At 38.7% G+C, this 26467-nt stretch overlaps 1 protein-coding gene across 1 annotated transcript; it reads right to left on the bottom strand.

Moving 5' to 3' along the window:
- LOC127425299 (probable acyl-CoA dehydrogenase 6) lies at positions 1-26467 on the bottom strand. The gene is made up of 9 exons (XM_051671107.1): positions 26196-26467; positions 17104-17224; positions 6155-6284; positions 4777-4883; positions 2488-2655; positions 2200-2373; positions 1479-1640; positions 1011-1161; positions 1-426 (listed from the first exon to the last, which is right to left on the bottom strand). The coding sequence occupies exons 1-9, from the start codon at positions 26388-26390 to the stop codon at positions 336-338; spliced, it is 1299 nt and encodes a 432-aa protein (XP_051527067.1). The 5' UTR covers positions 26391-26467; the 3' UTR covers positions 1-335.

The raw sequence follows: 26467 nt of genomic DNA, 5'->3' as shown, positions 1-26467 counted from the left end.
CATGTCTTGACTCCTTTAATGTTTTTCATGCATATTAACAAAATTAGACATGTACAGCTATATTCAGAGTTTACATATTTCTATTTTACAATTTACACAAACTGAGGTTTTCATCAACTAAGTCTCCGTTAAGGCAACAATATGCATTGTTATGAAGAGGAGTACAATATCATTAAATTAGCTGCAAGTCTTAAATCCTAAATCTGAAAAATGTTATAAAAGCTTTTAGAACTAGTAACTATTTGATACATTTAATCTTAGATTCAAAAATTCCTTTTTAAGTGCACTTTGTTTTTTCCAAAATGAATTCATTCTGAAAATAATTATTGTTGAATTCATTTCCTGGGTAGAGTGTCCATATACTTGCATATGATGGACAGCATGACCTCATCAGCTCCTGCACCAATGGACATCAATCTAGAGTCCCTGTTAAGATGATTAAAAAAAATTTTTTTTATTGATAAATCACAAATCAGTCAAGAGGAATTAGGTGTAAGGATGGTGGTCTTCAAAGATCAGTGTTTCCTGAATCATAATAAACTTTTAAAACTGTGATTTCCAGGCCTTGTAAAGTCATGGAAATAAATAATATCTTAAAGTTATGTAAATTTTTCTCTCCGCTCTAAAATATTCAGTTGATTTGAAATTGTTTTTGTTGAGTGTGATCTCTATAAAATGATTGTTAAAAATATCCAATAATCACAAATGATGAGAAGTGATGGAAATGAAAACAAAACATTGTATTAGCTAGTAGTTGTTTTTCATGAGTGCAATCTTTATAGAATGCTAGAAATCCATATCCAGTAAATACAAATGTCTAAAAAAGTCATGGAAATTAATTGGTCAAAAGGTGGGAGAACCCTGAAAGACATATGCAAGTCCAAACCTGTTACTTTTATAAGTCACATCACTAGGTATCACTGCAGCTCTGGGAGCCAATGATTAAGGATTGAGGGCAAAAGCATACATGTTCCCCTCAGTTCAGACATTAGTGCAAGAGAGAAACTGACCTGTAGAACCTGCTGACTAGGACATCACTGGTAAAGCCCATGCCACCCCAGTACTGCAGGCAGCTGTCGCCGAGCTCTCGAGCCAGTCGTCCTGCCTTCAGCTTGGCCATCGATGCCAGCTTCGTTACATCATTTCCTTTAATGTACAGAGCTAATGACAGTACACAAAGTGAACAGGCGTTTAATTTTCAGTTTATTGTGGCATATGTGTGGAGGTTTCTGGACTGCTTCAAATTTTAATTTCACAACTTGACAGAGGCGACAAGTTAATAGGCAAGAGGGAATGATTGCAAGCCAGTGTTTACTCCATTTCATTCCATTATTGAATTGGCAATTGTTAGCCCTGCAGTCAGCCGCTCTGAGACTTTGGGTTGCCAGATCCAAACCCATGAAATTACATTGCTCCCCATCACGGATAACTGGCATATGAAATCATTCTGAAATAATTCGGGAAAGAGATGAACTCACCTGTGGCGCGATGCAAAAGGGAGCGTAACAGCTCAATCTCTGTCTCCAGCTCAGCTAGCCTGAAGTGAACTGTCTGGTGGTATAGAATTGCCTGATTGAAGATCTTCCTTTGTCTGGTGTAATTAATGGTCTCTTGGACAACTTTCTCCATCGTCGTTAGGACTTGGGAAAAAAGAGTGCAAGTATGAAAATGTCAAGGCATTTCAGTCTATTATACAAAAGGGAAAGATTCCAGTGTGTCTTCAACAAATTATATGATAGAGGAAACTTTTAAAGGATCGTCAATCCTGACAATATCTAGACAGGAAGCAGGCAGAAATGTGTTGGCTGATCATGTCAAATTAAAATTACCAGTCCTTAAATACTATAAATAAAATAAAACTAAACTAACTAGAAAACACTGAACTAACAGTCATTGAGTAAAAACTAACAAAAGCTAAACTAGAAGGACAAATGTAAAATAAAATAGAAAAAATTAAATTAAATAATAAAAAATAAAAAAACTATAATACCCAAAGGGGAAATGCCAGATATTTTATTAAACATGCATGGATGCACGCACACGCACATACACTTTCCCAGAGAAAAGTAACTTGGCTTCACTATACGCACTCTTGCAACACTAACATTAACACGCTGACGTCATGCCCTTGCGAATCCCTAAACTTGAGAAATGTTTGATGTGCAATACCATGTGTGGGAGGCAGAAAGGATTACTTACTATTGGCCACCCCCCAGAGTCGCTCCTCCTGGAACTGCATCATCTGGTACATGAAGCCCATTCCCTCCTGCCCTATGACATTTTTACAGGGCACACGCACATCATCGAAAAACACCTCTGCTGTATCTGAGGAACGCATCCCCATTTTATCTATCTTGCGTGCAATATGAACTCCTGCAAACATAGGGTAAATATTGACATGTTTTCTTTTAGCTAATAAATGACCGCTTTTTAAAAATTCCACAAAGTTTAGAAGGTTTTTTTTTTTAGCTTTGTATACAGTCTTACCAGGTAGATTCATGGGTAAACAGATTAGGGATTTGTTCTTGTGTGGAGGGTCATTACTGGTGTTGGCCAAGAGGCACATCCAGTCTGCTTGGGTGCCATTAGTGGTCCACATCTTTCCCCCATTTATGACATATTCATCTTCTTTGCGCACAGCTTTAGTCTTTATGCCTGGAGGAGACAGTATATTTCTCAAACTGGACACAATTTCTTTAAATACATAAAGATTCTAGCTTCCAGCTTTCCCACACTTTTTGTCCTATGAATTTCTTTTCAATGACCTTTAAAGTTGATTAAACCTAAAATACATACCTCAGGTCTTTATGAATGAATGTTACATTTATATAGTGCTTTTTCTGGTACTACACTCAAAGCACTTTACACAGTGAATAGGGGACTCTCCTCAATCACCACCAGTGTGCAGCATCCACCTGGATGATGCAACGGCAGACACAGAGTGCCAGTATGCTCACCACACACTAGCTATTTGTGGAGAGGAGAGAGTAGAGTTATAGAGCCAATTAATGGATGGGGATTATTAGGAGGCCATGACTGAGAAGGGCCAATGGGGGGAATTTGGCCAGGACACCGGGGTTACACCCTTACTCTTTACGAGAAGTGCCCTGGGATTTTTAATGACCATAGAGAGTAAGGACCTCAGTTTAACATCTCATGTCACTATACTGGGGCATTAGGACCCACACAGACTGCAGGGTGAGTTCCCCCTGCTAGCCTCCCTTATACTTCTTCCAGCAGCAACCTTAGTTTTCCCCAGGAGGTTTCCCATCCAGGCCCTGACCAGGCTCAACCCTGCTTAGCTTCAGTGGGCAACTGGTCTTAAGCTACAGGATGATATGGCTGCTATAGCCTCATGAACTTTCAGTGTAAAAATAATGAATCCTGTTCTAGATTTGTTCTGATTTGTTGCATTATCTCTTTGATCTATGAAATATAAAAAATATTTAATTTGATCATTTTCTAATTCTCTTATATTTTGAATATTTGACACTATCTGGGCATTTTGTAGATCAATTTATAATAGATATACGTGCCGGGTCTCTAAAGTCAACAATTTGTAAAAGTGTTTGGTGAAATTCCCATGCATTTGAGGGTTAATTAGATTTTTTTAGAAATAATTTTAGCGGGTGGATTTCGTATGTCAGGTACAGTCTTAGGCAAGTTACTCAAGAAATAAATAATCCACTACACATTACAGACTTTATTTATTTTATTTTTTTTTACTAAAAAGTTACTAAAAGTTACATTACTAATTACTTTTAAGTTACTTTCTAAAACACTTTTCCAGACAATGAATTCAAAATAATGTTTATATTTCCTCCTTGTTCAATGTCGCACACAAGTTATACACTCAGAACAACACTTCTCCTAACAATGACGTGTTAAGGGGCACACAACCTTCAGTTATCACAGAAAGGCAAAGAGAAGTACATATCAACATAATTAATGTTTTTCATGTATTATACATAATTAATATTATTTCAGAAATATGTGTAACCCAAGTAATGTACTTTAAAGTAATTAACTTAACTGAAAGTCAGTAACTAATCTGATTACAGGAGTTACACATTTTATGTTACATGACTTTTTGAAATAAAAAGGTAATTAGATTAATGACTTTGTAATCAGTTACATACAATGCTTTTCAGGTGACAATCTTTTGATTTAACATCCTTAAATAATGATACTTATCAGTGAGTGCACAAATGTCTCCAGTAACGGACAGACTGATGTTATTGCACTGCTTTTGGGCAAGTTTTACTCTTCAATCCCTCACAAAGAGCAATATCTAGCTGATTAAATATTTTAGAGCAGAGTAAAACTAGAAAAAGTTATATTCACTATGGAAATTTCCATGACTTTTCCAGGCCTGAAAATTACATTTGTTTTGTAAATTCACTGATATTTCCAGGTTTTCAATGACCGTGGGAACCCCGACTCTGATTTCACCCTGAAAACAAGTTCGGAACTCATTTGCAACTCTTTAATAACCCTGTTTTTAGCCAAGCCACTGGCAGAAATAGCACCCTTTTTATTAAGGGCTAGAGTAATAAGGCTCAGAGTGACTTTAACCGGCTTTTACTTCATTACAAAACACATGAAAAATTTATCTGTAAGCTTAGCATGGCAACTCCCTGGCCTAAAATTCTTTGAAGACTTCATCACTTACTTTTTATTTAAAAAAGTAAGTGATGTTTACATCTTCTTTTAAAGACACCCTTGGCAATGTGTCTTTTCTTTTTGATACGGTATCTCCTTCAAACAAAAACTTACTTGCAACATCAGAGCCAGCCCCTGCTTCGCTCACTCCGAGGCAGGCCACTTTGTCTCCCATTATGGTGGGCAGCAGAAACTCTCTTTTGAGTTCTGCAGAGCCAAATCTACAATAGCGCAAAGGTTACAGTCACATCCTTACAGATATCCAGCAGTCATTTCATCAGTGTCATACCAACTGTAATTTAATCAGTTGAAAGCTCATGAGACGGCATGTGTTATAGGAGAGATTTACATTTAATTACCAGCAAAGGCAATTTCAGACAAACTGTTCAACACAGCATAATCACAAAGGGCATTAATTGAAATACCTGATTTTCTCAATCCAAACAGATAAAACGAATATGCACAGCTAAAATGAGTGTTTCCAGAGAGTGAACACAGTGCATGATTACCACCTTGATGACGTTAGAAGAACCTGCAGGTGTCAGAATATGTCAAATGTGAAAAATAGCCACCCTGGTGCCTATTCGATGATAGGAGATTTAAACAGTTATTAAAGGAATAGCTCACTCAAAAATGAAAATTTTGTAATAATTTACTCGCCTTTACATCATTTCAAACCCGACTGACATTTTCTTATTTGAAACACAAAAGATGTTTTGATGAAGCTCACTCTCCATCTTCTCAATACAATGGCAGTAGATAGTGACTCAATTTAAAGCTTAAAGAACCCAAAAGTATCATAAAAGTAGTCCATGAGACTTTTGTGTCATACTGCAAGTCTTCTGAAGACACACAATAAGTTTTGGTGAGAAACAATCCAGGATAAGTCATTTATCAGTTAAGATTTTCACTGAAAAATTACTTGTTTCTCATCAAGAAGACTTGGAATATGAGACACAAGTCGCAAGACACAGGAAGTCGCACGGACTACTTTTATGATACTTTTGGGAGCTTTTAAAGCTTTTAAGTAAGGCAATATCCACTACCATTTTATTGATAAGAGAGACCGAAATATTAATTAAAACATCTCGTATATACTTTATCTAGGAAAATGAATAACGTTAGCAACATGTATAAGTATATACAGTCAGAAACAGGGACTTTGCTAAGCCAATCCTAATCAGCAAAGGCTTGTGAATATGCACCCTCATAGTTGTCGATATAACTTGAAATATACGTTGTTAAACCCCTTCTCCTTTTTACTGGATAAAGCAACACCTCCGTGTCTCAATGTGTGATGGATATTGTTCAGTGTCATCTGCAGAAACAACTGTAAATAACATGCGTAAAAAGTTATTACCCTCCCCCCACCCCCCAAGTCATCTTAACTGCATTTTATCAGCATAGGAATAAATAGTTTCCAGTGTTGCACCGGATGTAAATGCGCCCCTGCTTACAAAATGCAGAAGTGACCGTGCATGGAGTCTATTACCTTGTGAGTGCAGGTGTAGCCATGTCACTTTGAACTCCAATGGCCATGGGAATCCCTCCACAGTTGATGTTTCCCAGCTCTTCAGCAACAGCCACACTGTAGCTGAAGTCTAGCCCCAAACCGCCATACTCTGGTGCCAAGGAAAACAACCAGTTAATGTCCAGCTAACAGATCATCTTGTTAATGATCATGTTTAATTTGCCTTTAAAAACTTGTATGGCTTTTTTCTTCTGAACTCAAAATGAGTTATTTATTGCAGAATGTCAAAGCAGCGCTTTTCAGTACAATGAAAGTGAATGATGACCAAGGCTGTCCAGCAAGATTTTTTTTGTCTACGTAATGACTTGAATTCAAGTCTGTTCCACACACAAAGCTGTCATGGTTTCAGAAGACTTAAATAGTGCGTGAGTCAGATGAACTACTTTAACGATCCTCTTATGGTGCTACTCATGCAAAATCTTTCCGTTTTTGTTCTACAGAAGAAAGTAAGCCATACAGGTTTGGAACGACACAAGGGTAAGTAAATGATGACAGAATTGTCATTTTTGGGTGAAGAATCCCTTTAAAATAAAAACTTCAGTATTGATACACTGATCAAATATTCATCATGCAAGAGTCGTCTAAATTTTTCCAGTAAGTTATGCAAAATTGAGATGACCTTTTCACATCCCTGTGGTCCATTTAGCCACTATTATAAATAACTCTATGTGTAATGCAAACTCCATATAAGCTATTTCATATGACCTTGAGTAGGCGAATAAAGCATAAAAGTTTCCCATGATACTCTTGTCATGCATTTATTCATGTTGTTCCATGTTCTATGTCATTTAGATGACAAAATATTATGAAAATAAGTAAAGGATTGTGTTTACAACACTATAGGCTGTTGTATTCTTTCATAAGGCCCTGGGATGTTTATGGAATAGATTTGCTATAGCAAAATAAGGAAAGGAGAAGCCAGAGAGCAGAGGAAACAGATACAGCTGAACAGGAATTGCTGAACAGCAGAGAGAGGTAAAACAAACAGCTAGACAGATGACTCTTAATAAAACCAGACAATGATATCAAACCAATGCTGTGGCTTCAAGGCATTTTCATGAGTCCAATACAATGTGATAGTGTTCATTGCTAGGTGAGATAAACCCTATAGAACATGATCCTGAAGACCATAAAATAGTCTTAAGTGGAGAATGTGTGAGCCGATCACAAATCCCAAATCTTTTCTACCGATGTACTCTGATCCACATACTAAAACAGGGGATCTTAACTGGTGGGTCTCAGGTCTGTTTTTCTTTTTTTTAAAGCAGGGAAAATACAATGCTAAATGCAAATAATAAAGTGCAACAAACCATACAAACATGCATAGTTTCAATAGTAATGTAAATAGACTTAGCAACTTTTAGAAGGGAGTAAAAAATATTTTTAAGGGGGTTCAAGCCCCTTACTTTTGTTATTGATGTTATTAACTCTACAGTTATTTGGCAGAAATTCATCTGTCACTTGGTCGGAGCTAGATGCGAACCACTGTACTAGCTAAAATAACTACAGTTTTGCGAATACTGTGTAATAGTCAATTATACAGTTTATATATCATGAAATACTAGGTTATCCAGTTAAAAAAAAAAAAAAAAGGAAATAGGATGTTTAATGTCATGTGCCAACAATCATAACTGAGCTTTAGGGAGATGTTAGCTAATGAGAGCTATGCAGTTGTGCCATGGCCAACATTAAAGATATTATTTAGTGGAGAATGATTCTCTCAGTAGTGGAATCTCACAAGGGTTCATATATTTCAGTACTTGAGTAAATGTCAGATGACTAGACGGTTTGGATTAGAATGGAGCCTTAGTGCCTTATCTGTGTTGAGGTTGGCAGGAGTTGTATCGCCAGTGTTCTCTAAGATGGATTCGTTGCAGCCAAGTTGTAAAAGCTGTGATTGCTATAGGCAGAGGTTGTTATTGAAATCACCAAAACTCAGGATTTCAACACTTTTTGACCACTACATTTCATTGATTTCTACAGTCATGTGAATACTGGATAAGGATTTATTTAAAGCACTTTGTAGATTACGCTCACAAAAAACAATTTCTAGTCCAATGAAACATATTAAAGCCCAACATAGCTTGACAAAATATATTATTCTATACAGAAATTTCTGTGACTTTTCCATGACATTTTAAGATTCTAATTTCCAATTTTAAAGGAATAGTTCACCAAAAATGAAAATTTGGTCATCATTAACTCATCTCATGTTGTTCCATTCCTGTATGATGTTCTTTCTTTCATTTTGGAACACAAAAAGGAGAAATGTTCGTGACTGACAGGCTCAGTAACCAATCACTTTTGTAGAATCTTTTTCCCATTTAATGATAGGGGATGGTTTTACTATAGAAACCATATTTTAACCTTGAGACTGGTTCGAGCTGACAGAAAGGCTATGGTAAATCAGATAACACCTCTGTACATTTGTAGTGAGCAGAATAGCATTTTAGAATGCTCAGAATGCACAACACATCAAACCTTGAGGCGGATGTGCTACAACAGCAGAAGACCTCGTCGGGTTCCACTTCTGTCAGTCAAGAACAGAAAGCTGAGGCTGCAGTGGGCACAGGCTCACCAAAACTGAACAGTTAAAAACTGGAAAAGCATAGCCTGGTCTGATGAATCTCGATTTCTGTTGAGGTACACAGATGGTAGGCCCACTGCAGCCTCAGCTTTCTGTTCTTAGTTGACAAAGTGGAACCCGACGTGGTCTTCTGCTGTTGTTGCCCATCCGCCTCAAGGTTTGACATGTTGTGCATTCCGAGATACAATTCTGCTCACTACAATTGTACAGAGTGGTTACCTGAGTTACCGTAGCCTTTCTGTCAGCTCGAACCAGTCTGGCCATTCTCCACTGACCTCTGTCATTGACAAGGCATTTCTGTCTGAAAAACTGTCACTCACTTGATGTTTTTTGTTTTTGGCACCATTCTGAGTAAACTCTAGAGACTTTTGTGCATGAAAATCCCAGGAGATCAGCATTTACAGAAATACTCAAACCAGTCCTTCTAGCATCAACAATCATGCCATGGTCGAAGTCACCGAGATAAAATTTTTTCCCCATTCTGATGGTTGAAGTGAACATTAAATGAACCTGCTGACCCATATTTGCATGACTTTATGGATCGCACTGCTGCCACACGATTGGCTGATTAAATAATCGCATGAATAAGTAGGTGTACAGGTGTACCTAATAAAGTGGTTGGTGAATGTGTATATATATATATATATATATATATATATATATATATATACACTATATTGCCAAAAGTATTCGCTCACCCATCCAAATAATTGAATTCAGGTGTTCCAATCACTTCCATGGCCACAGGTGTATAAAATGAAGCACCTAGGCATGCAGACTGCTTCTACAAACATTTGTGAAAGAATGGGCCGCTCTCAGGAGCTCAGTGAATTCCAGCGTGGTACTGTGATAGGATGCCACCTGTGCAACAAGTCCTGTTGTGAAATATCCTCGCTACTAAATATTCCACAGTCAACTGTCAGTGGTATTATAACAAAGTGGAAGCGATTGGGAATGACAGCAACTCATCCACGAAGTGGTAGGCCACGTAAAATGACAGAGTGGGGTCAGCGGATGCTGAGGCGCATAGTGCGCAGAGGTCGCCAAATTTCTGCAGAGTCAATCGCTACAGGCCTCCAAAGTTCATGTGGCCTTCAGATTAGCTCAAGAAGAGTGTGTAGAGAGCTTCATGGAATGGGTTTCCATGGCCGAGCAGCTGCATCCAAGCCATACATCACCAAGTGCAATGCAAAGCGTCGGATGCAGTGGTGTAAAGCACGCCGCCACTGGACTCTAGAGCAGTGGAGACACGTTCCCTGGAGTGACGAATCACGCTTCTCCATCTGGCAATATGATGGACGAGTCTGGGTTTGGCGGTTGCCAGGAGAATGGTACTTGTCTGACTGCATTGTGCCAACTGTGAAGTTTGGTGGAGGGGGGATTATGGTGTGGGGTTGTTTTTCAGGAGCTGGGCTTGGCCCCTTAGTTCCAGTGAAAGGAACTCTGAGTGTTTCAGCATACCAAGAGATTTTGGACAATTCCATGCTCCCAACTTTGTGGAAACAGTTTGGGGATGGCCCCTTCCTGTTCCAACATGACTGCGCACCAGTGCACAAAGCAAGGTCCATAAAGACATGGATGAGCGAGTTTGGTGTGGAAGAACTTGACTGGCCTGCACAGAGTCCTGACCTCAACCCGATAGAGCACCTTTGGGATGAATTAGAACAAAGACTGCGAGCCAGGCCTTCTCGTCCAACATCAGTGTCTGACCTCACAAATGCGCTTCTGGAAGAATGGTCAAAAATTCCCATAAACACACTCCTAAACCTTGTGGAAAGCCTTCCCAGAAGAGTTGAAGCTGTTATAGCTGCAAAGGGTGGGCCGACGTCATATTAAACCCTATGGATTAAGAATGGGATGTCACTTAAGTTCATATGCGTCTAAAGGCAGATGAGCGAATACTTTTGGCAATATAGTGTATATATATGGTCGGTGAATGTACATACAGTATATATATATAAATATACATATACTGTGGCATGGGGAGCGTGGTCATTTCTCTGTCTGCGGGAGAGGGAAAGTGGTAAAGCTAGTCACCTGGGCTGTAATTATTCTAACACCTGTCTCTCATTATAGTGATTGTGGAGGGAGACCTGATAAGGCTTGCCAGAGCATCAGAGGAGGAGAGAGAGAGTGGCTCAGAGCAGTAGTGGAGGAAAGACCCGCAACTAAAGGCAGAGACTGTGTTCATTCAAAGCCCTATATTGAGTTGGCCACTAAGAGCCATTTTCATTGTGTATGTGAAGCTAAAGTATGTCTCCTGTCTCCTGACTCCTCCATTGCCCACAAACTTAACTTTTATCACAGTGGTACCAAAACCTGGCTTTGGAGAGAATGTCGTTATAGAGTCCTCACCGCTGGGCAAAGTCTTCAGGACCCTCGCTGGCATCCAGCAGAACCAGCATCAAGCCCTCATGGAGGTACGCCTGGAGCAGGAACAGCGCTTCCAAGTCCTGTTCCAGGTACAAGTGGTGGACCGGCAGCTGCTCCGGAGCCTGATCGCCAGAGAGGGGGCTGGCGCTGCGACCTCCCCGGAGCCTACCCCACCTGTGGCCCTGATGAAAATGGGGCCAAATGATGATCTGGAGGCCTTCCTCAACCTGTTCGAGAGGACAGCCGATGTATGGAAGTGGCCTCCCGACCAGTGGGGTGCCCACCTATTGCCCTTACTCTCTGGGTAGGTGCAGCTAGCGGCACAACAACTTCCCGCCGCCAGCTTCCTTAACTACACCCATCTGAAGAAGGTCATCTAGCAACGGGTTGGTCATAGCCTGGAGCAGAATCGACAGCTCTTCAGATCCCTGAGCATCGGGAAGCACAGTCGCCTGTTCGCTTTTGCCCAACAGCTCCGGGACGCCTGCCGGAAATGGTTGATGGTGGAGGGAACCTGTGCCGCCATGGAAGTTGTCAATCTGGTGGTGCTGGAGCAGTTCATCTCCCAACTTCCTCGAGGCATGTCCAAGTGGGTCCAGTTCCACTGCCCGGCGTTGCTGGAGGAGGCCGTCCAGCTGGCAGAGGACTACATAGCGGCGTTTCCAGGAGGCAGTGAAGTGGTGTTTTCTTCTTCCTCTCCCCTCTCTTCTCTCTCTCTCCACCCCCTGTGTCTCCCCCGTCCCTTTCAGTCCCGCCCAGTTCCGGCTCCCCGGAAGTGGGGAGGAACCCCGCCCAAACCCCATCCCTGGTCCAGGGGTCCCCTCCCCTTGTCTGTCCCTCCTACTCCTCGTCTCCCTCCGCTATCCCCCCAGGTTGGCGAGACTGCCCCCATGAGTGCGGAAGGAAAGCCTGGGCCGGTTTATTGGAGCTGTGTGGAAGCCGGGAACGGCCAGGATCGTTGTCCGGGGATGGAGGTGGGGACACTGATCCGGATCCCTGACGCTCCACAGGCTGCCCCTGATCGAGCAGGGGCATATCGGATACTGGTAAGAGTAAAAGGGGATATGCATCAAGCATTGGTGGATTTGGGTTGTTCCCAAACCTCTATCCTTGGTGCAAGGCGGGGCATTGGGTAAGAATTAACAGGTGAGGGTGAGGTGTGTGCATGGTGACATTCACAAGTATCCGGTGGTTACCGTTGAGATACGATTCAGGGGAAAAAGGCATAGTCGGGGCCGCGGTTAATTCCCGCCTCACCCATCCACTAATTCTGGGAACCAATTGGCCTGGTTTTAAAAATGTATTGAGGGTAATGTGTGGATAGGTCCTGCAAAGTGCTGTTGCAGTGTGTGACGTGTGACACTATGGCTGGAGAGGTGGTGCCAGGGCCGTTGGCTTCTGCTCCACGTCAGGATGACGCAGATGAGGGAATTCCCGTACTCAGGGGCTTCCCTGAGGGGGATTTCCCTCTGGAGCAGTTGCGTGACGAGTCCCTCAAGCATGCCTTTGACCAAGTGAAAGTAATTGATGGTCAGCAGCTCCAGCCTAATGTGGCACTCACATACCTATACTTTTCTATTATTAAAGAGCGGCTATATCGAGTGATGCAGGACACTCAGACCAAAGAAAATACAACTCGGCTATTAGTACCAAAGAGCTGCCGGGAAACACTCTTCCAGGCAGCTCACTATAACCCAATGGCTGGTCATTTAGGTCACGAAAAGACTTTGAACCATATAATGGCCTGTTTTTTTTGGCCGGGCATTCACGGCGACGTACGCAAATGATGTGCAGCATGCCGTGAATGCCAGTTGGTGAATCCAATGGCCAACCCAAAAGTGCCATGCGCCCTCTGTCGTTGATCGAGGTCCCCTTTGAGAGAATTGGCATGGACCTCATCGGGCCATTAGAGCGGACTGCACGCGGGCATCACTTTGTATTAGTTCTGGTGGACTATGCAACGCATTATCTGGAAGCAGTGCCCCTACACAACATCTCAGCACGTAGTGTTGTGGAGGCACTCTTCAGAATTATCTCCCGAGTGGGGATTCCAAAAGAAATCCTCACTGACCAAGGCACAACATTCATATCATGTACACTATGCGAACTGTACGAATAATTAGGTATTAAATCAATTTGCACCAGCATTTATCACCCGCAAACAGACGGGTTGGTCGAACGATTTAATAAGACCTTGAAAAACATGATTCTTAAGTTCGTACACGAAGACGCTAGGAATTGGGATAAGTGGCTCGAACCCCTGCTGTTTGCAGAGTGAGAGGTCCTGCAAGCCTCCACAGGGTTTTCCCCTATGAGCTACTGTATGGGCATTGGCCGCGCGGTGTGCTCAACATCATATGGGAAGCATTGGGAGGAAGGGCCTTCGAATAGCAAAAAACAAATTCAATATGTTCTTGATCTTAGAGCAAAACTCCACACTTTGGGGCAGGTAACATAGGAGAATTTGCTCCAAGCGCAAGAATGTCAATGCCGACTGTACGACAGGGGCACTCGACTATGGGAATTTGCAAAGGGAGATAAAGTGCTTGTATTGCTGCCCACTTCGAGCTCCAAATTACTCGCAAAGTGGCAAGGACCCTTTGAGGTCACACGACGAGTTGGAGATCTCAATTATGAGGTTAGGCGAATGGATAGGGGAGAGGCACATCAAATCTACCACCTCAACCTCCTCAATCCATGGAGGGAGGTGGTACCTGTAGCCTTGGCGACGATAGTTCCAGAGAGGGCAGAGCTTGGGCCGGAGGTGACTCCCAAACCAAATTCATTCACCCCAGTCCTCTGTGGAGACCACCTCTCACTGTCGCAGTTTACAGACATTGCCCGGCTGCAAGCAGATTTCGTGGACCCATTCCCGGTCGCACGAACCTTATAGAGCACCATATTCAGACCACCTCAAGGGTGGTGGTTTGTAGCCACACCTATCGTCTTCCTGAACACAAGAAAAGTTTGTTCAGGAAGAATTAGAGGCAATGCTGGAAATGGGCGTAATATAAGAGTTGCAAAGCAACTGGGCCAGCCCGGTAGTTCTGGTATGAAGAGCGACGGCTCGGTCCGGTTCTGTGTTGACTACCAGAAAGTGAACGCGGTGTCCAAATTTGATGCTTACCCAATGCCGCGAATTGACGAGTTACTCGATCGGTTGGGCGCAGCTCAGTTTTACTTGATGCTGGAATTAACAAAGGTTTATTGGCAGATCCTTTTAACTCCAATATCCCGAGAAAAAAACGGCTTTTTCCACACCGTTCGAATTACACCAATTTGTGACACTTCTGTTAGGTTTGTTTGGAGCCCCGGCCAGGTTTCAGCGCCTCATGGACAAGATCCTCAGACCGCATACGGTATATGTGACCACATATCTAGATGATATCATAATTTACAGTAATGACTGGCAGGGGCATATGCAACATCTGAGGGCTGTCCTGAGAACGCTGCAGCAGGCGGGACTCATTGCCAACCCGAAGAAATGTGCAATTGGGCGGGTGGAAGTTACGTATCTGGGGTTCCCCTTGGGTCACGGGCAGGTGCGTCCACATGTTAATGAAACCTCAGCGATTGCAGCTTGCCCGACACCCAAGATCAAAAAGGAGGTAAGGCAGTTTTTGGGGCTGGCTGGCTACTACCAGAGGTTTGTGTCTAGTTATTCTGATGTCACCAGCCCGCTGACTGACCTTACTAAAAAGTTGCCCCGACCTGAGTCGGCGGTGGGGATATGTGGCATGGGGAGGCATGGTCATGTGTCTGTCTGTGGGAGAGGGAAAGCGGTAAGGCTCATCACCTGGGCTGTAATTACTCTAACACCTGTCTCTCATTATAGTGATGGTGGAGGGAGACCTGATAAGGCTCACCAGAACTTTATCACATATACATATTATATATATAGTACTGTGTAAAAGTTAATCAATTAACGTCATACAAAGTCCAGTAAACAGAAAAAGAGCTAAATCAATATTTGGTATGAACACTTTTGCCTTCAAAACAGCACCAATTCTCCTACTTACACCTGCACATAGTTTTTCTTGGTTGTTGGCAGATAGGATGTTCCAAGCTTCTTGGAGAATTCGCCACAGTTCTTTTAATTATTTAGGCTGTCTCAATTACTTCTGTTTCTTTGTGTAAACCCAGACTGACCCGATGTTCAGTGGGAGGCTCTGTGAGGGCCATGCCATCTGTTGCAGGGCTCCCTGTTCTTCTATTCTATTCTATTTGCAAAAGGAATGTTTGGGAGTATAAAATGTATATTTCCTATTGACACACTAAAGTAGCAGATATAAATAACCATCTTAAGACAAATGTTTTTGTGAAACATCTTATGTGCCTAAGACTTTTGCACAGTACTGTATATATATATATATATATATATATATATATATATATATATATATATATATATATATATATATATTAGTAGTAGGTATATATAATTTTTTGAAGCACAATGTGCATGAATCAGTGTTCAAGGACTGATGATATACATATAATGATGTCTTTCAGAAAATGTTAACATTTCAGTAAAAAAGGAACAAGGATAAATCTCTCTCTGAAGGAAATGGGAACTTTGCAATCCCTGGTGATGGTGAATTTGATCAAACACATAAAAATAGCTACAAAAATCTTCATAGAGTGAATACACATGACAGAGATTAAAAAATAGAGTGCAGAAATAGCTGGAGAAAAAGATACAATAGATTTTAGTCCACAGTAGTCAGTTTATGTCACTGTTTAGAGACTTACAGGTGTATCAAGTGCTGCATATATCATATGGTGTTAGGCAATGCCCTGAGTACTAATCTTCTGTCTAGGACAGCCTCCACAAGCCCTGCTTTAATCCAGCCTGCTAATTCAGAAGTGTCGGTATCAGCATTTCTTAATGCAGGTGTTCCTCTCCTCTGACCTACAGATTTATAAAGCCGTTTCCCCAAGTGACCCAACTGAAAATGATAAGAAATTATAAGGCTGCAGTTAAAAGGATAGTTTACCTGAAAAATACAAATTATATCATCATTTGCTCAGGCTCATATTGTTCCAAACTTGTATGATGCAGATGTCGATAGAGAGATCGTTTATACACATATTTATAAAGGTAGTATAAGGGCTGGCCCATGGGTTTGTGAGATTATGAAAAGGGGTCCCACCAAAAATGTAAAAATATGTAGTGGATTTACACCCGTAGAAATATTATCACATCTATCATTGCTGCTGCTGGTCTTCCGATTAGTAAAACCTCTTTGTTTATTTGAGAAGTGTTAATCTGTTAATGATTTACCCAGTTCTGCAATATTTCACTTGCTGCCAATTCATGTTTGATGTTGCTAAGCTTCAGTTGCTCAAAGTTTGTGAAACATTGCGAGCTGCTGATAAGGACATATCAGTTTCCATTCTGTGTTCAGGCTTGCCATCTTCACACCTCCATGTTTGAGAACCACTACTCCATGTCAATCACAATAATAATAATAATAATAATAAAATTCAACCTAATGGACAGACCTAATTTTTAAAAGTTGGTCCTTAATAAACTTCCTAATACTTGTCCTAGTTCTTATCAGTTTCTAGTCCTCTTTTCTGCTTATTAAATTTTTTTGTTGGAACGAACATCTGTATATGTAGTTTAGAAGAGAAATTAATATTTTATTGGTAATATTCAATGCTGGTTATTGTTATTATTTTCATATGAATCCATCTGTACTCATAAAAGTCTTAAGGCTCTTAAAGGGCACCCTGCAATCCCTTCTTTTTCTCTTCTTTTGTGAAGATGGCTACTCAGAACTTTAATTAACTCTGCTGTTATTAAATTCACCCTTCTCATACAAAACATTCTAGTTCATGTCTTCAACTAGAAACTTTTCTTGTGAAAGAGGTCAGACATTATTCACAATTTTATTTTCCAGGCTGCTGTTTTAATCTAAGTTTGAAGTAGCAAAGGTCTGCTCACCAATGGGCTTGTTGACTCCCAAAAATCCGGCATTACCCAGGATCTTGAAGATCCTATGGGCAGGAAATTGTCCTTCTTCCTCCCATTTGTCTACGTAAGGGTTTATCTCTTGATCAATTATCTGTAACACATTCAAACATAGAACAGTATACCTTCATTGAGTAATGTAACCAAATCTGAATGTGACCTGGCTAAGTAGCCAATGTTTATACTTTTGCAAGGGAATTGTGTATAACAATAACCTTTAAAAAATTGATTCCAGTAAAGCAAGATATCTTGGAAAAAACTCGCAGGCAAAGAACGCTTTTGTGACACACAGGATATAGTGTTTTAGAACAACACAAAAGAAACTGTGACATGGTCTAAATGTTTGGGACTTTAGTTACCTTAACCCTGTATCGCACAAATCTTTAAAAAAATTATTCCACCTTATTTCATAGGTCATTTAGGACCACTAAGAAATTATAAAGTTAATGTGATCCATCAAAACAAAATGAGGAATTTGATTAATGAAATGCTAAACAGACATTCCCACTAACAGGGAATATACAGTTGTGCTCAAAAGTTTGCATACCCTGGCAGAAATTGTGAAATTTTGGCATTGATTTTGAAAATATGACTGATCATGCAATAAAACTGTCTTTTATTTAAGGATAGTGATCATATGAAGCCATTTGTTATCACATAGTTGTTTGGCTCCTTTTTAAATCATAATGATAACAGAAATCACCCAAATGGCCCTGATCAAAAGTTTACATACCCTTGAATGTTTGGCCTTGTTACAGACACACAAGGTGACACACACAGGTTTAAATGGCAATTAAAGGTTAATTTCCCACATCTGTGGCTTTTTAAATTGCAATTAGTGTCTGTGAATAAATAGTCAATGAGTTTGTTAGCTCTCACGTGGATGCACTGAGCAGGCTAGATACTGAGCCATGGGGAGCAGAAAAGAACTGTCAAAAGACCTGCGTAACAAGGTAATGGAACTTTATAAAGATGGAAAAGGATATAAAAAGATTTCCAAAGCCTTGAAAATGTCAGTACTGTTCAATCACTTATTAAGAAGGGATCTCTTGATACCAAGCCAAGCCAAGGTCAGGTCTGGTAGACCAAGAAAGTTTTCAGCCACAACTGCCAGAAGAATTGTTCGGGATACAAAGAAAAACCCACAGGTAACATCAGGAGAAATACAGGCTGCTCTGGAAAAAGACGGTGTGATTGTTTCAAGGAGCACAATACTTGTTGACCCCTCTCCAAATGGTTGTGACCATAAAGCTCTATTTTGGTCTTGTCACTCTAAATTACAGTGTGCCAGAAGCTGTGAGGCGTGTCAAGGTGTTGTCGGGCATATTGTAACCAGGCTTTTTTGTGGCATTGGCGCAGTAAAGGCTTCTTTCTGGCAACTCGACCATGCAGCTCATGTTTGTTCAAGTATCGTCGTATTGTGCTCCTTGAAACAACCACACCATCTTTTTCCAGAGCAGCCTGTATTTCTCCTGAGGTTACCTGTGGGTTTTTCTTTGTACCTTGAACAATTCTTCTGGCAGTTGTGGCCGAAATCTTTCTTGGTCTACCTGACCTTGGCTTGGTATCAAGAGATCCCCGAATGTTCCATTTCTTAATAAGTGATTGAACAGTACTGACTGGAATTTTCAAGGCTTTGGATATCTTTTTATATCTTTTTCCATCTTTATAAATGTCCATTATCTTGTTACGCAGGTCTTTTGACAGTTCTTTTCTGCTCCCCATGGCGCAGTATCAAGCCTGCTCAGCGCATCCACGTGTTTTTGCATGATCAGTCATATTTTCAAAATCAATGCCAAAATTTCGCAATTTCTGCCAGGGTATGCAAACTTTTGAGCACAACTGTATCTCACAATTATTTTCCCACTGCAAAGCCTTTTCATATTTAGCATGAAATCAAAATTTACCTTATTTACTTTCATAATGCACATTCTTGTTCTTATTGCGCACAATTCATCAGGGGATGTTATTCCAAATTAAAAAGCTGTTTGTACAAACTTTATAATCTGTTTTTATAATGCAATTAGGCTTGCTTGCGCCACCTCTGAAACAACTTTTCTTTTGGCTAAAAATAAAAAAAAACTTCCTTAAAGCTACATATAATAGCCCAAAAATAGCCAATGTTAACATGTCTGCCCAGGACCAGGCACCCAGCTTCCTTCTGAGTCACTTCGAGAATCCTGTGTTTTGTAATAACTTAACCGTTGTGAAATGTATTGAGCATTACCAGCAATTCTCATGTACATTTGACCCACTATATAAAAGCATTGATAAAAACATACATTCCTGATAGAGGAGTGACATAACATTATTAACTACATCATTTTCAAGTTTAGTGGAAAAATCAAAGATAGATAGATTCCATAGTCTGGAAGTCTCGTTCAATCATAATTTTGTGTTCTATAACAAGAAACATGAAAATATCCAATCTGAGCACCTCTTTCAAATTAATTACATTCAATGCGCTCTTTCCCCCCCCCCCCCCCCCCTTTTTTTTTTTTTTGGCTAAATTATGATGAGCAGTTACACTGAAAAAATTAAAATTTGTTGGCTCAACCATAACGTAAGAAAATAATAGCTTCTACTAAGAAACATACATATTTATAAAATTTTAGCTTTACTTAATTTCCAATAATGTGTACAACACAAAATTTTTATTATTAGGTGAAGTTATAGTGATACGTAAAGTAAAATAATAATTGTGAGTTCCTTGAACTTCTTTGGTTTATAATTCCATAAAATTAAGATTATAAGTACTACTAACTCAAACAATCAAGTACAGAACTGAGGTTGTGGAGAATACCCATAAGCCATTGCGCTTGAATAATTTAAGCACAATTGTTTGGTCAAAAAGAATTTATTGGGGCATTTAATTAGTTGTTTTTAAGAATTTATAGAGATTTTTTAGTATTATTGATGTTGTTTTACTGTAATTAGTTGTTTTGTGTAAAGTCACTGTGAGTGTGATTATTGTTCCCTTTGGTGATGTTGGATCCTGTTCAATCCACTTAATTTTTCCTTGTGTATGTGAATGTGCATAGCTGAAGTACAGCTTTACCTGCACTTCTTTAGAGAATCAACAGTTTAATGACTGACCTCAGTCAATATTTGTTTTGAGCCAATTAATTTAGGGAGAAACAATAATATTCAAGTTCATCTGAAACAACTTGCTATTAGTTGTTCAATCTTATTTGTATGAAACACCCTTTTAAGTTAATAAAGTTGAATGAACTGATACATTTGTGTATATCTACCAAAGGTTTTCTAGTTATGTGGACATAAAATGACCATACATTGAATTTACTTAAAAAGTGTGATGCACAAATGCTACATATATATTTTAAGTAAATCCAACACATAATTTTTTTCAGTGTATGTTGACAATATTTTGCTTTTTATTGGCCTTGTTTTTAGGAGGACTTTTATTGCAGTGTTATTCAATTACTTTTTGCATGCATTCCAAACAAGTTAAAGGGATATTTCACTAAAAATATTTGGGAATTTTGTTCATATCTACTCACCCTAATATCGTTAGAAACCAATTTAGCAGAATGTGCAGGCTACTCTTTTCCATACAACAAAAGGGAATAATAACTGGGTCTTTCAAGCTCCAAAACATGCAATAAGGGGCCAAAAATATAGTACTATAAAAGTAGCATACTGTAAAGTAGTCAAAATTTGTTATTCAGTTTGACCTCTTCATGACTCCAGTTAAATTCTTCTCAGTATTAATCTTGCATAACACTTAAGTCATGTCAGATATGTTCAGGTTGAAATAATGAGAGTATCTTACGTTTCGTGCACAAACTAGGGTAACCACTTCCCAGAAACATCACTTAATATGTTATTCTGGTTTGTTGAATAGCCATGTCTCTTGTGTGCATAATGTGTTGACATATCATAAATAATAGTTTTGGATCCCACCAAACAATTCTCAACTCTGTACATAAGGAGTAAGATGGAATGCATTAATAGTCACCTTGGACAATTGCCCTTTTCCTCCCATTTGTCTACGTAAGGGTTTATCTCTTGATCAGTTATCTGTAACGCATTCAAACATAGAACAGTATACCTTCATTGAGTAATGTAACCAAATCAGAATGTGACCTGGCTAAGTAGCCAATGTTTATACGTTTGCAAGGGAATTGTGTATAACAACAACCTTTACAAATTGATTCCAGTAAAGCAAGATATCTTGGAATAAACTCGCAGGCAAAGAACGCTTTTGTGACACACAGGATATAGTGTTTTAGAACAACACAAAAGAAACTGTGACATGGTCTAAATGTTTGGGCCTTATTTAGTTACCTTAACCCTGTATCGCACAAATCTTTTAAAAAAATTATTCCACCTTATTTCGTAGGTCATTTAGGACCACTAAGAATTTATAAAGTTAATGTGATCCATCAAAACAAAATGAGGAATTGGATTATTGAAATGCTAAACAGACATTCCCACTATCTGGGAATATATCACAAGTATTTTCCCACTGCAAAGCCTTTTCATATTTAGCATGAAATCAGAATTGACCTTATTTAATTTCATAATGCACATTCTTGTTCTTATTGCACACAATTCATCAGGGGATGTTATTCCAAATTAAAAAACTGTTTGTACAAACTTTATAATCTGTTTTTAAAATGCAATTAGGCTTGCTTGCGCCACCTCTGAAACAACTTTTCTTTTGGCTAAAAATTAAAAAAAAGCTTCCTTAAAGCTACATATAATAGCCCTAAAATAGCCAATGTAAACATGTCTGCCCAGGACCAGGCACCCAGCTTCCTTCTGAGTCACTTCGAGAATCCTGTGTTTTGTAATAACTTAACCGTTGTGAAATGTATTGAGCATTACCAGCAATTCTCATGTACATTTGACCCACTATATAAAAGCATTGATAAAAACATACATTCCTGATAGAGGAGTGACATAACATTATTAACTACATCATTTTCAAGTTTAGTGGAAAAATCAAAGATAGATAGATTCCATAGTCTGGAAGTCTCGTTCAATCATAATTTTGTGTTCTATAACAAGAAACATGAAAATATCCAATCTGAGCACCTCTTTCAAATTAATTACATTCAATGCGCTCTTCCAAACCCCCCCCCCCCCCCTTTTTTTTTTTTTTTTTTTTTTGGCTAAATTATGATGAGCAGTTACACTGAAAAAATAAAAATTTGTTGGCTCAACCATAACGTAAGAAAATAATAGCTTCTACTAAGAAACATACATATTTATAAAATTTTAGCTTTACTTAATTTCCAATAATGTGTACAACACAAAATTTTTATTATTAGGTGAAGTTATAGTGATACGTAAAGTAAAATAATAATTGTGAGTTCCTTGAACTTCTTTGGTTTATAATTCCATAAAATTAAGATTATAAGTACTACTAACTCAAACAATCAAGTACAGAACTGAGGTTGTGGAGAATACCCATAAGCCATTGCGCTTGAATAATTTAAGCACAATTGTTTGGTCAAAAAGAATTTATTGGGGCATTTAATTAGTTGTTTTTAAGAATTTATAGAGATTTTTTAGTATTATTGATGTTGTTTTACTGTAATTAGTTGTTTTGTGTAAAGTCACTGTGAGTGTGATTATTGTTCCCTTTGGTGATGTTGGATCCTGTTCAATCCACTTAATTTTTCCTTGTGTATGTGAATGTGCATAGCTGAAGTACAGCTTTACCTGCACTTCTTTAGAGAATCAACAGTTTAATGACTGACCTCAGTCAATATTTGTTTTGAGCCAATTAATTTAGGGAGAAACAATAATATTCAAGTTCATCTGAAACAACTTGCTATTAGTTGTTCAATCTTATTTGTATGAAACACCCTTTTAAGTTAATAAAGTTGAATGAACTGATACATTTGTGTATATCTACCAAAGGTTTTCTAGTTATGCAGACATAAAATGACCATACATTGAATTTACTTAAAAAGTGTGATGCACAAATGCTACATATATATTTTAAGTAAATCCAACACATAATTTTTTTCAGTGTATGTTGACAATATTTTGCTTTTTATTGGCCTTGTTTTTAGGAGGATTTTTATTGCAGTGTTATTCAATTAATTTTTGCATGCATTCCAAGCAGTTAAAGGGATATTTCACTAAAAATATTTGGGAATTTTGTTATTACCTACTCACCCTAATATCGTTAGAAACCAATTTAGCAGAATGTGCAGGCTACTCTTTTCCATACAACAAAAGGTAATAATAACTGGGTCTTTCAAGCTCCAAAACATGCAACAAGGGGCCAAAAATATAGTACTATAAAAGTAGCATACTGTAAATTAATCAAAAAGTTGTTATTCACTGAAATTCTTGAACTCTGCACGTTGGATAAGAGTAGCCTGCCCTAGACATTCTGCTGAATAAATTATTTTATGTTCCACAGAAAAAGAAACATCGTACATGTTACGAACAACAAGAGGGTGAGTATTTTTGGTTGAACTATCCTTTTAAGCTATGAACAGATGGAGCACCTGTCTTTCAACTAACTGCAAGTAAAAGTCAACAGACCTTGTAAAACTCACTGTCTGTACTGCTTTGGTGTCTGATCACAAAAACGCAATATTGCTGTAATGGGGGCATTTCATTACAATCTAATTAAACAAATTAAGCAGAGGAATTCCTAATTCTTTTCCCAATAATGCATTATGAGAATAATACATTGGAAAGTAGATTCAAGCATGATAAGCAAATCATTTTAATTCTCTAATTCAATTAAGGCTACTGGCAATAAACTTCTGCAGCAGTGGAAATTACTTCTCATAAACCTAATATGTCATGCTTACTTCATTTAAAGCAGACAGAGTTAGTGAATACTGTTTCAGTATGAGCTTTTTAAAAGTAAAAAAAAACACAAAAAAAACATTGCTGTACCATACTGTAAGAGATGAGTACCAAACTTTCCCCAAAAACATGCAGACGGGCTCCTTCACAAGCCAAGAAAAATGTACTAACTCAATACCAGAGTGTTCAAACCAAACAGACTTCGACAATGGAAGAACTGGGGTCAACAACACCGTAACAAAATCAGCATGAACTAGCTTGAGCTTCTTCAGCTGAAGAAATTGGCACAACTAGCAGGACACGTAGAACTGAAGCGTCATATGGATTTACTCAAAACCCCAAAGGACAGTGATGGAAAAATAAGGCCAAAAAGGAAGGGTGGTCTCACCCTGTCCGTACCCACAAGGTGACTATTAATGCATTCCATCTTACTCCTGACGTACAGAGTTGAGAATTGTTTGGTGGGATCCAAAACTATTATTTATGATTTGTCAACACATTATGCACCAAGAGACATGGCCATTCAACTAAACAGAATAACACAGTAAGTGATGTTTCCGGGAAGTGGTTACCCTAGTTTGTGCACGAAACGTAAGATACTCTCATTATTTCAACCTGAACATATCTGACATGACTTAAGTGTTATGCAAGATTAATACTGAGAAGAATTTAACTGGAGTCATGAAGAGGTCATCTTGAAAAAAATGCATTTTATTTTAAAATATTTTCAGCATGAGCAATCAAAAGCTTCCTAACAAACTTGTTTTAAATGTTGCACACTCTCTGGTGAGATCTTTTAATAAAACCCAGTCCCTGAACTTCACATTGTGGCATTGTACTCATTATCCGTTTCTTTTTCTGTTTTCCACTTTCTCATACTGACCTATAACATGATACTGATACATTTGAAATCACTGGGAATTGAGGAAAAGGAACTTCCTTTCCCAAGTTTAGCAACCCCGCCTAGTCTATACAGTTTGAGGGGAAAACTCCTTATAAGTTTTTATATAGTAAAGCAGTCTGCTTTTCCTTAAAGAAATAGTTCACCCAAAAATGAAAATGTTCTCATCATTTACTCACCATCCCAGACTTTCTTTCTTCTGCAGAGCACAAATATTTTTAGAAGAATATCTCAGCTCTGTAGGTCCTCACAATATAAGTGAATGGTGGCCAGAACTTTGAAGGTCCAAAAATCACATAAAGGCAGCATAAAAGTAATCCATACGACTCCAGTTGTTAAATCTATGTCTTCAAAGCATAATAGGTGTTGGCAACAGATCAATATTTAAGTGTCTTTTTTTTTATTTATTTTTTTACAATAAATCCCCACTTTCATTTTCACATTCTGAAAGTGAAAGTGGAGATTTATAGTAAAAAAAGGATTGAAATATTTATCTGTTTCTCAACCAAAGGGACTGCATCGCTTCAGAAGACATATATTTAACCACTGGAGTTGTATGGATTACTTTTATGATGCCTTTTTGTGATTTTTGGTCTGGTCACCATTCACTACCATTGTATGGACCTACAGAGCTGAGATATTCTTCTAAAATCTTTGTGTTGTGCAGAAGAAAGTCATACACATCTGGGATGGCATGAAGGTGAGTAAATAATGAGAATTTTTTCATTTTTGGGTGAACTATTCCTTTAATTATTTTAAAATTATGAGAATTACTGATTCCTCTATGTATGAATGTTGAAACTTTCCATCATAAGGTGTGCTAGATAAACTTTTCTCTAAACGTGTGCTGTAAAATAAAATATAATTTTTCTCCTAAAATCAATTTGAAATGGAAAGATTTCATAATATGTGTAAATTAATGATATGATTCTGCTACAAACAAAGTCAAAAGACTTTTTTGACAGGCAAGACTCCAGTGACTACAGTCAATATGAGTGTCACGTGACAGTCTGAGATTCATAGAAGCATCAAAGCAGATAATTTTTTTTTTTAAATCATTAAAAACCATGATGAAGTTGCATGTAATACATAAAAATAGGTCCATCCATGAAATCCTTTACTTCTTTTTCTATATTGACGTCCAAAGTTTAAAAAGTAAATACTCAATCCAGATCAGTTGCGACTAGCTATGCAAGCCGTGAGTGACCTCTTACCTACATTCCTTTGCTGAAATAGATTCGACCTGAGCATTCAAGTCCGTTTTATTTGTACACATCAATAAACATAAACTATAGGCTCGGCACCTAATTAGAAATGTATTAAGAAAACAAAACTATAGCACGCTGCACTCTGTCATATCTACCTTTCTCAAAGATGCCTTTAACGCAAAATGTTCCTGTGTGTACAGAACATTATCGATTGTTTCGGCAGAGACAGCTGCTTTCGGACTGGAAGACGCTTTTCCCGACAAGTGCCGTTTGTTGCAGATAACAGTTGTTTTGAGAAAATTACGATTCACAGCCAAACTGAATCTAAAGATTCTCTCGCAAAGTGCCATGTTTTACAGACTGCATACAAAAGGGCCTTAAGGGCCGTTCAAACAGGACTTGTTGTTGCGCTTTAAAAAAAATAGCC

This window comes from Myxocyprinus asiaticus, chromosome 34, assembly GCF_019703515.2.
Source record: "Myxocyprinus asiaticus isolate MX2 ecotype Aquarium Trade chromosome 34, UBuf_Myxa_2, whole genome shotgun sequence".
NCBI lineage: Eukaryota > Metazoa > Chordata > Actinopteri > Cypriniformes > Catostomidae > Myxocyprinus > Myxocyprinus asiaticus.
The sequence above is the reverse complement of the archived record's forward strand: the minus strand, read 5'-3'. Positions and strand labels throughout refer to the sequence as shown.

Excerpts from the sequence above, each read along its gene's own strand:
- LOC127425299 (XM_051671107.1), bottom strand. The coding sequence starts at position 26,390 with ATGGCACTTTGCGAGAGAATCTTTAGATTCAGTTTGGCTGTGAATCGT. Across the intron at positions 2,656-4,776 it reads GGCTGGCTCTGATGTTGCAA|GCATAAAGACTAAAGCTGTG; the intron begins GTAAGTTTTTGT and ends TGTCTCCTCCAG. Across the intron at positions 1,162-1,478 it reads CCTTTTGCATCGCGCCACAG|CTCTGTACATTAAAGGAAAT; the intron begins GTGAGTTCATCT and ends TACTGTCATTAG.